The following is a 16,036-nucleotide window of genomic DNA, read 5'->3' on the forward strand; positions in this document are numbered from 1 at the left end:
TGTAAGGATACAGTGTGAAAGAAGCAGTTAGGCCCATCTATGTGAAATGATTGCAGAGTAAATCAAAAGTTTAAAAAAATGTAGCTCATTATTGTAACTCATCTAATTTTTCCATAACCAATGTTCTCGTTTGATTGACAGGTATGGGAGCTCACTGCCAACAAGGTGATCATGGTTTCTGCTATCGGCAACGATGGACCTCTGTATGGGTATGCCACCCCTTTAGCTCCTAAGATATTTTGATATACAATCCTCCTGTTTCACTGCAGTATCTGCATCTCTTGAAAAGTGGATTTTAAGTCTGAACTTGCATTGGATTCAGTTGCTTCAAAAACGACCTTGAATATTTTTTTGCCTGCTTTTGACAGTAACATTTGTTGTAAACCAGACCTTTAGTCAGAACTGTTGCGACAGGAGTTAGGACGCTTGTGGGCGAATGTTGATTTTAGCAAAGATTTAGTTATTACCTTTCAATAAACGTATACTATGTCACATATATTAAATGCATTATGTATAATTGGCAAATATTATGATATACTGAAAATAACGTTATATGATCATAAATAATTATAGGTAATAATTTCCTGGTTCTGGTTTTCCTTTCCATGTTTGGCTTTTGTTGTGGGCGGCTTTTGTTGTGGGCGGTGTTATGCTGTGTGTGCATGCACCTCGCGGGAGCGTGCATAGCGTAAAGCAAAACCTCCCAGACATGTATTGATCTGTACGGTTTGGAAACTATATCATTTCCTTTTGGAGGGCATGCATAACACGGCATAACACCAGAGCCTCGCTGCGGGGAAACGTTGGCGCTGTTCCGAGTTTGTTCTAATCTGTCAAAATGACAGACTGCTTTCAGATTTTTCCGTCATTGTTAAATAAAATATTCGGTTAACGTGACCACTGCTGTCCCAGCAACATCAGTACCAAGCGAGAGAGTTTTTTCCAGAGCAGGGGATATTGTAAATGCCCAAACATCCCAGTTTATAAATACCTAGAAATGTGGACATTCTCATATTCCTAAAAACCTGTCTGATGATGCTGAGTGAGTGACTTAGTGAGTTTGAGTTGAGTTACTTGAAAAACTAAAGTGAAACTTGATTTATTTTATTGCAGGGTCTGATTATTAAATGTCCTTGTTTATTTGTGAGATGCAGTGGCACAAAGAAAATGCCTACTTTGTTTGGTAGTACTAAACAGTACAAAAACACTGGTTTTCTTGTTCCAGTCTGTTACTGTCACTTTGTTTTTGACACTTTAAAATACTGCTATCCTACAAAAATGATGTACAAATCAGATTTATTATGTAATAAAGAAACATTTTCCGAGTAAAAAACATTTTTATTGAAAAAAAAAATAGAATTATTTTTTTCCCTTTATTATTCAATATCGCGATAAATACCGTACCGTGGACTTGTTATCGCGATATTATCGTACCATGAGTTTTTGTTACCGTTATATCCCTAGTTTTTTACCATGTTCAATCTGAATTTTTTTTTAAATAAAGAACATCTATATTGATTCTGACTTGTCTCCATCCAACTCACAGGTTTATCATTACTTTGAGAAAAAAGATTATTAATGTAACCCTTTTAGAAGGGAAGATATGGTCATTTGTTCTGGGAATGTCATTTTCAAACCTGAAAAACAGGCTTGGGGCTTAACAGGCTAATGTTGTGGCTAATGGCTAATGTTAGCAAATTTAACTAAATAATCAGTTCATGGAATTTCTGATTATTTTTCCTCTTTAAATGTCTTATTTAGTTAAATATGTTATGCTCTACAGCAGCAGCACTATCCTAAAATGTTCACCTGTCGCCGTTCTGCAAACGTTTCATGGTCTCGCAGCAGAATCACAATTATCAATATGGGTTTCTTTGCCAAATTACACCAGCATTAGTTCAAATGAATATTGTCAAAATGTTAAATGTTCTCACTGTTGTAGAATGTATTTACTACACACAATGGCTTACTTCTCCTGCACCACTTCACCTATCAAATTATCCAAATGACCCCTGGGCCAAGGGGGTTTATGACCCTGCTGAACATCTGCTGACTCTTCCCTCTATGTAAAACACCATTAAAGTACAGAATAGGAAAGAGAGGCTCTCTATTCCACCCCTTTATGTTGTAGTGCTGAGATGTTAGTTTCTTTAAGTCTTGTAATTAAAACAATGTACATGTCTCTGTCAGCACCCTGAACAACCCAGCTGACCAGATGGATGTGATCGGGGTGGGGGGGATCGACTTTGAGGACAACATCGCTCGGTTTTCCTCCAGAGGCATGACCACTTGGGTGAGTTACTCCATATCTCTCATCAGATTTTACAGCAGACTTCTACCCTCTACTTTATGAGCTAGTGGACCATAATGAAAGCTCCTGATCTCTCATCCATATCCATAGCCATACACTTTTTTTTATCTGCAGACATCTGCTTTGGGATCTGATTAAGAGTTTCACAGAATCAGTCAATCTCTTCTGCTGTCAGTCAGCCATGAACAGGCAAGGAGGAAGAGACAGCACTCCATAAGAATAATATTCAAAAAGTATCCATGGTGTTTTCTGACAGTTAAAGACTTATATTTGTTGTCCACAGCAGACGTTAAATCGGCCGGACTTCTTTCTGTGGATTGATATGACTGCGCATAGTCCCTTGATCCTCATCAGCAACGTTCATGTTAGAGAGTATTAACAACCTCGGAAATGTCCAAATTGACCAATCAGAATTGAGTATTCAAATAAGCCTTGTAATAAGTTTCCATAATAATTTCTAGTAATTTTTTTTCCTTTCTGCTCGATCAATTAATTCTTGTCTCTGCCTTCTGTTGGTTAGTGTTGTGTGGAAGTGTACATCTATCAGTCAATTACATCATCCCCGGCTAGATGACTGTATACTGCATTACATTATTAATACGTTATTTAGCTGACACTTATATCTAAAGCAGCTTACATCCACTTCAAGACCTTAGACATGCCTACGTGAGCAAATTAGGGTTCAGTATCTTGCCCAAAGACATTTCCACTAGTTAGCTGCAGGGGGTGGGATCGAATTACCGGTTTGCTAAAAGACAAGATAGCAGCGATAACACAAACGTATCATGCCTAACTAGTGGATCATAACATACATTCACGTCTGAAGCAGATAATCATAGCTCGATGTCGGGGGGACGCCACATGTTTTCTAAAGAAGTGAGATTTGCATTGTGGCTTTAGATTAGGACTTAATTGTAGTTGGAACACAATTCTAAACAGGGGAGTGCAGAACATGTTATTTGTAACCACTTTGGACTCTATTGTCTTCATCTCATGATCTGTCTTCCGTTTGTATGCAGGAGCTGCCCGGGGGCTACGGCAGGGTGAAGCCCGACATCGTCACCTACGGTTCAGGGGTCCGGGGGTCCGGGATGAAGGAGGGCTGTCGCTCTCTGTCCGGCACCAGCGTGGCCTCTCCTGTTGTGGCTGGTGCTGTTACTCTCCTGGCCAGGTCAGTGTGATAAACAGGACTATGCTGTCATTAAGCGACTGGAGTTGTATGTGTGCTAGGAAGGTCTCTATGTTCATGGAGATGTTCACTTATTTGTTAGTTTGTAACTGTGAGCTGCAGCTCCAGAGCTTCCACTAAAGTTGTGATGATTTATATTACAGGCGTTGGAGATGATCTTAATTCTTCTTCTAATGCTTTCATCAGTTAGCTGCAAAACGGATGATATTCCCATCAGCTTCAGCATTGTGTGATCTGGGTTTGTGCTAGTAACAAAATGAAGATTTTAAGAATTATACCTAACAAACTGCATGTTAAAGGTGGGGTAGGTAAGTTTCAGAAACCGGCTCGAGTGCACTAAAATTTGAAAGTACACAGCCGAAAAGAATCCGCCCCTTCCTTCAGACTTCCTTACAGAGCACCTCCTCCAACACACGAACGTGACGTCAGCAGACTGGTGAAAGTGGCCGCCTGTTGCTGGCGAGTCATTGAAGTACTGCTGCAATGCACGCCCAATGAGGGCACGAGATACATTTGTGCGTGCACAAGATGGAAGGCTGACAGACAGGGCAGCAATCCAGATTGGTTGTACTTTTTACAGTATTACGGCTTCCACAGATGACATTTTTTAATGGATTTGTTGTCAAAGCACTTGCTATCGGGATGTTAAGAGCATTCCATGGAATATAACAAAAAGTGTATCTCGAGCCGGTTTCTGAAACTTACCTACCCCACCTTTAATACTTTCTTCTTCGGTCTATGGGCATAAATACCTGCCAACCCTACCGATTTGGGCGGTAGTCTACCGCTTTTTGACATGTTTCTACCGCCTACCGACTTAGCTGGCTTTCCCTACCGATTTTCAATCTTCCCAAACTATAACAAATAAAAAAGACACTACATAGACACTGGACTCGACTTTTGGCGGACACCGTTTGCAGCGTGTCTGTGATCCCATCATACAAACAGTTCTCGGTGTTTCTGAAAGAGAAACAACGTGCAGAGACCGGGGGTAACGCTGCCTTTCCTCTGCACCCGGGGCTGATGGGTAATCACTCCCAAATGAGTTTAAGGGAACAGAGACGAGGCATTTGAGTCCTGCAGGATTTCCCCGTTAATATCAGTGTCTCGAAAACACATGTTGGCGACTGAAAGACATCGAGTGTTTGGTCTTTTCCTGAAGCATCCTTCACCTACAGTGTCTCAACTGAAAGAGGACCACTAACACACACAAAATATAATACAATTTTGAGATTTGGGGATATTTATCTCCCAGTCTTTCACTTTTTCTGACATTTTCAACACCAAACATGTCGTTAATGTCTCTGTTTAGTGAACTACAGCAATCTGAAAGCCTGTACATTATTTATATCACACTTTATCATTAGAAAAATGCAGGAAATTGCTTTTTTAATGCAGTTTTTTCTGATTTATGGCGCAACACAAAGATATTTCGCTCTGTGAAAACCTTTGACTCTAATATGTCAACAACATGAAACAAGAATATGAACCTGGCTTTATCCAATGTTCACACAAGAGTTCTACATCCTGACACATCCTTCATTTACACCAGGGGTGCCCAACCAGTCGATCGCGATTGACCGGAGAGATTCCCAGTCGATCGCGAGATGTGTCTAAAAATAGAACAACAATATTCTGTTTTATCGTTAATGTCCTATAACATAATCTTCCCGTGCCAGAATAATGCACTTGAACGCACCAAAGCTTTGTGATTGGCCGGCGTGATACCATGTGTGGGGGCGTGGCTGGTGGGCAGTGGGCACTATTTCGCTGACGTTGTCCGTGTCAACAACAGGAGTGACAGTCCGCACACACATAAGACTGCAATTATGGCAGAAGCAAAAAAGCCCAAACTATATAATTTTCACTCCGAGTGGGAGGATGATTATTTTTGTATCTATTCCAATTCGAAGTCAATCTGTCTCATCTGCAATGCGAGCGTGGCTTTATCGAAGAAGGGTAATTTAGGAGCGGCATTTCAAAACAGTGCACATACGCTATGAGACGGAATTCCCTCCTAATTCTGCCCTACGCTCCAAAAGGGGAGGGGCCTGAAAGGACAGCTACATGCACAGCAGTCCATTTTCACCAGGCCCAACAACAAGAGCAAGGCTGCTACCAGAGCATCTTATCGTGTCAGTCACGTTCTTGAGAAACACATGAAGTCTTTCAAAGACGGCGAAGTTGTGAAAGAAGCATTCCTGGAGGCTGCCGATGCGCTTTTGGGGGACAGTAAAAATAACAGAAGCATTTCAACAGGTTTTTGATATAATAAAAACTCAAGTTAGATACCGTTATTAATCAGCTGTAAGTTTTAGTTTGTTTGAACTTATTCATTAAAATTATTGTACAAAATGGTATAAGAATGCAAACTTAAATTGATAGTCTATCATCAATTCAGGTTAAGAAACTAGTGTTGCTTGCATCCTATTTTAAAAGGCATTTCTTTTTATACTCTACTAAAATGCAACAAAAAAGGGTTTGATTCAATTAATGTTGTCTTTTTTATTGCACTGTTGCAGCAGATTCCTGTGTAGCTTCAGATCTGAGTTGTCTTATTAGTAAGCCTAATTTTAATGGCAAAGAAAGGGTTCAGTGTCTTTTCTTTTTTTCCTGTGTCATATGTGGCAGCACTGTTCAATGTTTCTTGAAAACATTACCCACTGTAGTGTGTGAATAAACTCCAACTCTGTATCAACAACACTGTTGTGTAACTTCAGTTACATACTTGTATGTGTGTAGATTAGAAAGAGGTAAGATAAAGGATCTGCAGTATTTTATGGAGTATTAATTGTACAAAGGTCAGTTTTATACAAGTAGAAGTGTGTATTTACCTGGCAGTAGGCTGTCAGTAATGACTACGCCTCTCTATTCTCTATTTTACGTCTCTCTGGTAGATCTCGGCAGACTGGCAACTTTAAAAGTAGCTCTCGGTTCAAAAAAGGTTGGGCACCCCTGATCTACACTGTCAACTGAAAGAGGACCAGAAACACATTAAAAATATAATAAAATGTGGAGACGTTGGGATATTTATCTCCCATTCTTTTACTTTTTGGCATTTTACAGACCAGACATGTCGTTGATGTCAGTTTACCAAACTACCACTTTTTCTGAAAAATGCATAAAATGATGCAATATATGTTAAATACATGGTTTATACATGTAATTACTGGGGTTCAATTTCTTCTGATTACCTAATTTGGGCGTGCACATTTGCCGCGCGCAAACCTACCTCTTTTGGATTTGGAAAGGTTGGCATGTATGGGCATGCTGTCATTAAAATGTCAGCTTTAAGGTAAATGGTTAATGCATTACATTTACACATAAACCCTATAGAGTGGCAAAGTCCCTCCCTTTCCGGGGGACCTCCATGGGACCTTATTTGGGGAAAATTATGTATTGAAGTCAATGGAGAGAGAAAGGTTACCTTTCGATCCCGTTTGAATTGTGCCACGAATTACACATATGATGTTTGTCAATTTAAAAGATAATTTTGCCAGTCAAAAAAATATAAACTGTGAAGTAACAACATTTTTTGTGTGAAACACTCAATGAACTACATCTACATCTCTGGTCTTGCACAACAACACACGTCACCAAGATGGCCGCCCACTTGCTAAACAAGGGATTGACTACCCTCACTATCACCCAGGGTGGGATTTTCACGGCGGCCATGGCCGTGGCCCCTCGGTCTAGCCGTTATGCCCCACAAATAATTGTACGTCCTACAGCCACCATGGCCTTTGGCCCCTCACACTGTTAAAAGTTGCTTTAAAAACGTCAGAACAGTGGTTTCTGAACTGCATTATGCTGCGTTCACAACGGACGCGAAGCGAATATTCGCATTGCTCTAACCGCTGAAGTTTCACCGCGGCTGATCCAAATCCTCATTTTTTCCTCAATGGCCTTTGTGCTCTGGCATGTGGCCTTTGCACGCTGAAAAAATGTGTGACACCAAAGGCCAAATGGCCTTGCCCCTAAAATGACGAAAATCCAAGCCTGCTATCACCACAATGAAACACGTCCAGAAGAATGTCATGCAAAGCTGCCTGCCTGCCTTTGATTCTCTCTGACCGGCCTGATCTTTTTAATGTTAATGTCAACCATTTGTGCAGATAGCATGAAGTATAAAAGATCGGCGATGCTAATGTAGCGTTAGCGTTAGCATATCTCCCCCGGGCTTAAATGGTGTATTATAGAATGATCACACCGGTTTGACAGTACTCTTCAAAGGGTTCACGAAATATGACTACTACTCTTACTGTTTAACATTTTGGGTTACTTGATGTTACTTCATGTTAAGGCTAATACAAATGACAAGGCTAAGGCTGTAATGTTAACTAACGTGCTTGCTACTAGCTAGGTAGCTAACTTGATCCAGCCACTCCTGGTCCTTTCATCAGACGGGAAGCAAAAGAACGAGCAAGACCCATTGCTGGTATGATAACGACCTGGTAGTACTAAGCACACAGGCATCTTGTTAAAGTTATCTTATCCCAGCTATCTCTTATATTTAGCGGAGGAAAACAATTGTGACATCAGTTATGACATCACTTACGCGACTCTGGGATTTGTAGTCTTTCTAGTTGCGTATTTTTCATAGTCTTATATTTCAACAGTTTTACGACAAACTGTGACTTTTTTCACATGGAAATTATTTTTTAAGATTGACAAACATCATATGTGTAATTCGTGGCACAATTCAAACGGGATCGAAAGATACGTTTTCTCTCCATTGACTTCAATACATAATTTTTCCGAAATAAGGTCCCATGGACCAGAAGTAGATGGGCGTGACTTCGCCACTCTATATTAGCGTTATGAATGTAAGATGCTTCGTGGAAAAACACGAGACATCTTACCATTGGCCCTTTTACACGGCTAGTGTATTCATCATCATTACTCAACTGTCACGTTACAGCACTAAAACCTGTGTCATAATGCGAACATAACCTAGTAAATTGAAAACTATACAGAAACAGTTCTAATAATTTAAATGATATTCAAGAGAAACCTTAATTCTCAAATATGAATATGTGCTGAATACGCCCATTATGATAAGGCAGCATCTTGCTCAGGGACAAGTTAGCAGGACTGATTTTTGCAGTCAAACTAATGATAAGAAATCTCGCTTAATGCCGCCTTCTCTAATATAAAACTTGCCAAAATATTGCCATATATAATAACATGTTTTATGGCGATATAGTCATGGAAATGTGTGTCTTAAAGCCTGGAAACTTTGATTCTCAGTAGTTTTAGACGAAGTCTCTGAGGATCTTGGCTGAAGCAGCGGCGTAGCTGTGGGTGGGCCCGGGTGGGCCTGGGCCCACCCACATGCACGTCTGGCCCACCCACAGCCAATCAGCGCTTCATAGCGCAGAGCCGGGAAGCCCAGAAGGAAGTGCCACAAACTGCAGTTCATCTAGTGGCCGACAGGGGATGGATGCAAAAAGGAGCAATTCCCATAGACCCCCATGTTAAAATGCCCAACTTTACAGCAGAAATAAACATGTTTCTAGCCTGGATCCAATAAAACTTATTCTGGATATAGTTGGATTCCACCTTCATGACAATGGAATAGGGAGTGCATTTTTTTACCGTGAGTTTTTATAGTAAGTAAAGTAACTTTTGCCGTGAGTGAATGAACGTATTATTTCTTCTTGAGGTCTGCAGTTTAGCGTGTACACATTTGCTGAATATGAAAACACTCAGTGTGTGCCCACTGTGCGACTGTCAAGGATAAACAACCTGTGCCCCCGATATATGTTGTATGTATTATTGCTACACAAACATTACATTGCAGTTTAAGTGTCGCCAACTCCGTTTAAGAGATCTATCCCCCGTCTGTGTGCGAAGGGGCAGGGCAGTTTACACACACGCAGCTGCTACATGCAGCAACACACACACACGGAGGAGATGGTGGAGAGAACGCGCTCCGAGGTGTGGTTAAACTATAGCCGTTTCGATGGGGACAATACTCGTTACCAAAAGTGGAATAAGAGTTTAGTATTTAAGGGCGGTAACACGAGCAATGTGTCTAAACATTTAGCAAAAGTGCTCCACATCCAGACGGAGAAATGCACCGGGTTCCACTGTCTTTCTAGTAGCTCTGTAGCCCCGTCCACGAGGAACGCTTCCACGTCAGGTGTTCTGTATGCTAGCAGCAACACACCGAGTTAACTACATTATACAAACATGGGTTATGATTAGAGGTAACAGAGTTATTTATTTTGTTAAACTTTCAGCTATTCTGTTTACAGTTCTGTCATCACATTATTTAATACGATTTGTTGTTGTTTCTTTTGATGTGAAATATTATGTATTTAATTTAAATAAAAAGCAATGTTAGTTTTGTTCACAATTTGTTAAGTTAGTTTACCTTACTTTTTTCTCCAAAATAACCGATAAAAGTAATGTTAAAGGACCGGATCGATAAGACATAGACATACTTTATTGTCATTTCAACAAGACACAGAGTGTACTATTACAACAAAATGTCGTTGTACTGGCTTACAGGAACAGGACAATATAACAACTTGCTAAAATTGTACATATAAATAAATAATAGTGACGTGGTGCTGATAAAATTAAAGATAAAGTGTGCATTTAAAATATAAAGACTTACTATACATATAAATAAAATAGACATACTATAAAAAATATGTGCTCTTTACATAATAATGTAATCTTTATGTTACTGGTCTGCTTGCTGTTCAGCAGTCTGATGGCTTGGGGGAAAAAGCTATTGCAGAATCTGCTGTTTTGCTCGTAATGCTGCGGAGCCTCTTGCCGGAGGGCAGCAGGGAGAACAGAGCGGTGAGGATGAGTGGGGTCTTTAAAAATGTTCTGGGCTTTTGTCAGGCAGCGTTTCTGAGCGGTGTCTCTGATGGGAGGGAGAGAAACTCCGATGATCTTCTCTGCTGTCCTGACCACTCTCTGCAGAGACTTCCGGTCTTTGTGTTGCAGTCTCTCGACCAGATGAAGATGCCGCAGGTCAGCACGCTCTCTGTGGTTCCTCTGTAGAACGTGGTGAGGATGGGAGGGGGGAGCTGTGCAGGAAGTGTTGGCGCTGCTGTGCCTTCTTAAATAGTGATGTAGTGTGAGTGGACCAGGTCAGACTGCTTGTGATATGCACCCCCAGGAACTTGGTGCTGTCTGTAGTCTTCACTGCTGTGCCGTTGATGTGGAGTGGTGGGTGACAGTGCTTTTTGTTCCTGAAGTCGACAATAATCTCTTTTGTTTTATCGACATTCAGGATCAGGTTGTTGGTGTTCCACCAGTCTGTCCGATGTTTCACCTCCTCCCTGTAGGCCTGTTCGTTGTTGTCCCTGATGAGTCCCACCACTGTTGTATCGTCCGCGTACTTTATGATGTGGTTGGTACTGAACCTGGAGCATAAGCATAAGCGCTATCTATAAAAGTAGTAGTACCGTTAAAGCCTTAACGATACCCATCCCTATGTGGATGTCAGTTTTACACACATTCTGAGGCCGCCGTGCCTATGTTTTTTGTTTTCACTGCTAATTTATGCTTATGTTCTATTGGTGCATTAAAAAATCATTAATGAAGTTTCAGCTCAGACCCCACGCTTAATATGTCTCCCCCTGGCCCACCTACATTTCTCCAGGCCCACCCACACAATAATTCCTGGCTACGCCACTGGGCTGAAGTGGTGTCATTCAAAGGGAGGGTGTGTTATAGTTGAACCGTGGTGGCATTTGAAAAACACAAGTTGTTGTTTTTTCTCTGTTGTAATGATATCTTGCTCCGTAATCCTGGACAAGAGTGAGAAAACCAGTGTAACATGTCCCAGAGGAAGGGGGTGTGTCGCTGAGTAATGTTGGGTATTATTCTCAGTCTTTCAATATCCCGCCTTTACATAAGTCCCTTCAGTGAGCTCATGTATCCGGGTTAAACATCACACCACCCTTGTTGACAACAGTCGGCCCTCCCTTCTCCCAGGGGACAAATGCCAGCCCCTCCCTCCCCTCCCCTCCAGCACTGCTCTGATTTTGAATCTAGGGAATGTAACCTTAAACCCAGCCTGTCCTCCTCTGTGTCCTCCAGCACCGTCCAGAACAGGGATCTGGTGAACCCCGCCTCCATGAAGCAGGCTCTGATCGCGTCGGCCCGCAGGCTGCCGGGGGTCAACATGTTCGAGCAGGGCCACGGGAAGCTAGACCTTATCCGAGCCTACCAGATCCTCAACAGCTACAAACCTCAGGCCAGGTAGAGACATCTCAGTGAGCACATGTGTGAAGCCTGAGTACATCCAAAGGCTGTTCCTCAGCTACATGTGTCTCATAGGGTTCATAAATGTTGTCCAGCTTTTACACAAGTAGATTTCAAGCTGATCGTGTGTGATATTCACACACATGTGCATTGGGATAGCTTTGAAGTCATTTACTAAGCAATGCAGGCATTACGCCACACCACACATTGATGCCCATTTGATTAATTTCTCGCTATATTTTGCCACTTCTTACTTTATTTCTAAAAAGGAACACATTAGCAACCCTTTCCAGACCATCTGGAAAAGTGAGAAATGTAATCAAATATAGTATGCTGTGATTCATTCTCATGCAGGCTGTTCCGCGTAAACTCATGCATAGTCAGTAGGTGTCTAGGGCATTCATGTAATATCATACATTTGTGTTAATAGAAAATAGTCTTGTAGAAATGAATAAATAGGTCGTTTTGGATAACAGGCCTACATACATACATGACAATATAGAACAACAAATTATCTGATTCTTTTCTGTTATGTATTAACATATACACTGAACAAAAATATAAATGCAACACTTTTGTTTTTGCTCCCATGTTTCATGAGATGAACTCAAAGATCTAAAACATTTTCTATTTACACAGAATAACCATTTCTCTCAAATATTGTTCACAAATCTGAAAAAATGTGTGATAGTGAGCACTTCTCCTTTGCCGAGATAATCCATCCCACCTCACAGGTGTGGCATATCAAGATGCTGATTAGACAGCATGATTATTGCACAGGTGTGCCTTAGGCTGGCCACAATAAAAGGCCACTCTAAAATGTTCAGTTTTATCACACAGCACAATGCCACAGATGTCGCAAGTTTTGAGGGAGCGTGCAATTGGCATGCTGACAGCAGGAATGTCCACCAGAGCTGTTGCCCGTGAATTGAAGGTTCATTTCTCTACCATAAGCCGTCTCCAAAGGCGTTTCTGAGAATTTGGCAGTACATCCAACCGGCCTCACAACCGCAGACCACGTGTAAAACAAATGTTCTATAAAAAAAAGTAATATAAATGTTTTCATGCTGTGAATTATCCTTCTTAGAAAGGAAGCTAATTTAAATCGCCAAAAATGGAATTTGAAAAAATCTGACATTTATCAAGAAAGTGTGGGGGTTCAAATACTTCGAGATAATCATAGTAGAGCCGAAACACTTAAATAATAAATTAGAACTGTGCCTTTTGAATTTCAATATAATGAAAAATTATTACAATAATGAAAACCTAATCAAATAGTTTTCTTTTCACTTTTAACCTTGGCTTTAAATCCACAGATAAAATGCACAATGACATTTCAGTCACTTTCTATTGTTCTCATCTAAAATCATAAATCACTGAAAATGCTAATACTGGATAAAGAAGCCATGGCAATAATTATATCCGACTGGTTTATCTCATAATTTGTCAAACTATGTCATGCCAATCATAAATGTGGAGCTAGATATCTTTGGCATCTGTATAATACATAATGTAACATGATTCAAGATTCTTTAAATGCACATGTGTCCTTGCTTTAGCATTTGACAAGATATTTGATATTATCTGAACTGATTCTCAAACATGTGGCTTATTGAATGTTATTAAAATTATTTCATTTTTTTTGTTTCAATCATGAAATACTGACAGGGGCAAAGTGACTATTGAAAGCATGGAGAAATCATGCATTCCATGTTTTTCTGTCTACAGTTTCCACCACAATATGTTTGTAACATTACAACCAGAGTTATACTTATTTGTTTGTGTCCTTGTCCCCTGGCAGTCTGTCCCCCAGCTACATCGACCTGACAGAGTCTCCCTACATGTGGCCTTACTGCTCTCAGCCCATCTACTACGGAGGAATGCCCACCATCGTCAACGTGACCATTCTGAACGGCATGGGAGTCACAGGCAGGATTTTAGACAAGGTGCTAACCCAAAACCACACAAAACATGGGCACTCTTCTTTTAGTAAACCCGGTGCCTCAATTATAAAAGTTGTATTGTGACCTGAAAAAGTCACAACCCTCCCACAGTTATATATTAATAATAAACTCCACTTTTATTGACATTGACTTTAATTATTTGTTGTATACTGAATATTAAGTGTACATTTTCTCACAGTACAGGGATATGTCAATGATTAGCAAAAACATTGATTTTGACCTTGCATTAAACATCGCAGTGCTCTTTAATAAGCAACAATACCTAGCAGAGACCAAACATATACACTGTATATAGTGTACTTCATGTTTTTGCCCAAAGGGTAAGATTGAGTGAATGGCTTTATCTGGTGGAATCACTGGTATCGTATAAATGGTAGTTCCGAGTGACTACATTTGGATACAAACGTTATTAAAGAGTTAATATAGGAGTAAATAAAGCAGCATATGGTTTGGAAGGGCAAAAGCTACTTTTTCATCACACTGAAGAATGCGGTCATGGCGAGCTATGATGCCCCACAGGTGGATAAAGAAATGATAAATCGTTGCCGACAGATTTAGAGTTTTGTGAATGATCTGTGTAACAATATTCTGCTACTCCTCTGCTTTCTATTTGAACCCTACGACCACACAAGAGTACTTCGTGGTTAGGTTTTACTGCTGTATTTGCTTGTAACAACGTTTTTTTAATAGCATTGTCGTTGGTGACATCATCATGCAACACTCAGCGTAGAAATCTCTAAGCTGTTCACCAATCACAACAGCGCCGACCAGCTAACCAATCAGAGCAGACTGGGCTCTGGTTTCCAGTGATGTACCTGAACGCGTTCAATGAACGATCGTTCATGAACGCGTTCATATTTTGGGCGAACGTGAACTGAACGTACTGTATTTCCGCTAGATGAACGTAATTGAGAACGCGTTCATTCTCAGCGCTGTATAACGGCGTTCAAACGTGCGTTCATTCTCAGCACTGTATTATAACGGCGTTCAAAAGTGTGCCAGATTTCATATGCCTTTCAGCCGAAAACCCAGTTAAAACACACCGTAAACAGGCTTCAAAATAATGCGGAAAACCACCCAATCTGGCAACAGCAAGCTGCCTGTGACGCGTACGCGCCTGTCACCCCTGGCTGTCGCACTAATATATAAATATACTAAATATATCAGACTCCTCACAACAAACAATGTGGAACCGCGGAACCGGCGAGCATTGAATGAATGAATTAGTATGGACGAAGCCGAGAGCAGCTGCAGCAGCACTCGCTCAGAGTGAGACTCTACGGCAGGGGTGGGGAACCTCCGGCCTCCGGCCGTATACGGCCCGCGAGACAATTTGGTACGGCCCTCGAGGTAATTTATAAACACACGCAAAAAATAAAAAAATGAAAGAAATCTAGACCGCAAAAAAATTAAACAAGCGAGTACCTGTTTTTCCTGGCCAAGGTCAGGGTCCTTGAACACAACACGAGCCTAACGTGTCATCACGTGGTATATGTCTCGACTGACAGGGGTGCAGTTCTGACGGAGAGCACCAGAACGCCACTCCAGCACTTCAGAAATTGCAGTACCGATAAGTCCGTACACATGCCACAGTTTCTGCGTGTCTGTGTCTTTAGTTGTAAGCCCAGTGGCGATCTGCTCATCTGTCATACAGTCAATAACTGTGTTGTTGTCATTAGCATCTGGTTAGCTAGCTATGCTAACGAATATAAGAAGCTTTGTCTACAACCAGTGAGGTAAAGGCACATCTTTATATGATCATTATAGTTATAAAAAAAATAAGAGAATAAAGTAAACAGGTATAAAATACTATAAGACAGTTATTAATAAAGAAGAATACAGTTTGAAAGGGTAGTGATTTGTCAAATATCCATAAATTAAAAGAAAATCTGCTTACAGTTATGTTTGGGTGTTGAGAGATGTGTCCATAGATCTCCTAATGTTGCTCTCAAAGTGCAACACATCTTGCCAGGGGAGCATGCCCCCCGGACCCCTCTAGAGGAGGTTAGGTCCCCCCCACTTAAACCATGTTCACATGGATAGGAAACTAAATACATTTGCACACATCTTGTGTCCATAAATTATCTTTCTGTTTAGGTGGTCACGCCACACCCTGCACGTGCATGCATACGCGAGTCATGGTGAGATATCTGTATTCAGAGGTTGCTTTTTCTTTGCACAGAATGAAATAAATGAGCTGTGATTTTAGTTTTTTTAAGCAGAGGTCAATAACTTGTACGGCCCTCTGAGGATATTGTAAAAATTGAAATGGCCCATTAACATCGTACAGGAGACAAATAATAGCTCGCAGCAACTTATTGAAAAAAGAACTATGAACTA

General features: G+C 40.9%; 1 protein-coding gene across 2 annotated transcripts in view; it reads left to right on the forward strand.

Moving 5' to 3' along the window:
* mbtps1 (membrane-bound transcription factor peptidase, site 1) overlaps positions 1 to 16,036 on the forward strand; it is a 50,199-nt gene that overhangs the window by 18,473 nt on the left and 15,690 nt on the right. For both annotated transcript variants that reach the window (XM_071203454.1, XM_034085180.1), the window contains exons 8-12: positions 142 to 209; positions 2,191 to 2,293; positions 3,331 to 3,482; positions 11,568 to 11,729; positions 13,534 to 13,678. In XM_071203454.1, coding sequence (XP_071059555.1) covers positions 142 to 209; positions 2,191 to 2,293; positions 3,331 to 3,482; positions 11,568 to 11,729; positions 13,534 to 13,678 — 630 coding nt within the window. The remainder of the gene's footprint in view (positions 1 to 141; positions 210 to 2,190; positions 2,294 to 3,330; positions 3,483 to 11,567; positions 11,730 to 13,533; positions 13,679 to 16,036) is intronic.

This window comes from Pseudochaenichthys georgianus, chromosome 6 (genome assembly GCF_902827115.2).
Source record: "Pseudochaenichthys georgianus chromosome 6, fPseGeo1.2, whole genome shotgun sequence".
Taxonomy (NCBI): Eukaryota; Metazoa; Chordata; class Actinopteri; order Perciformes; family Channichthyidae; genus Pseudochaenichthys; species Pseudochaenichthys georgianus.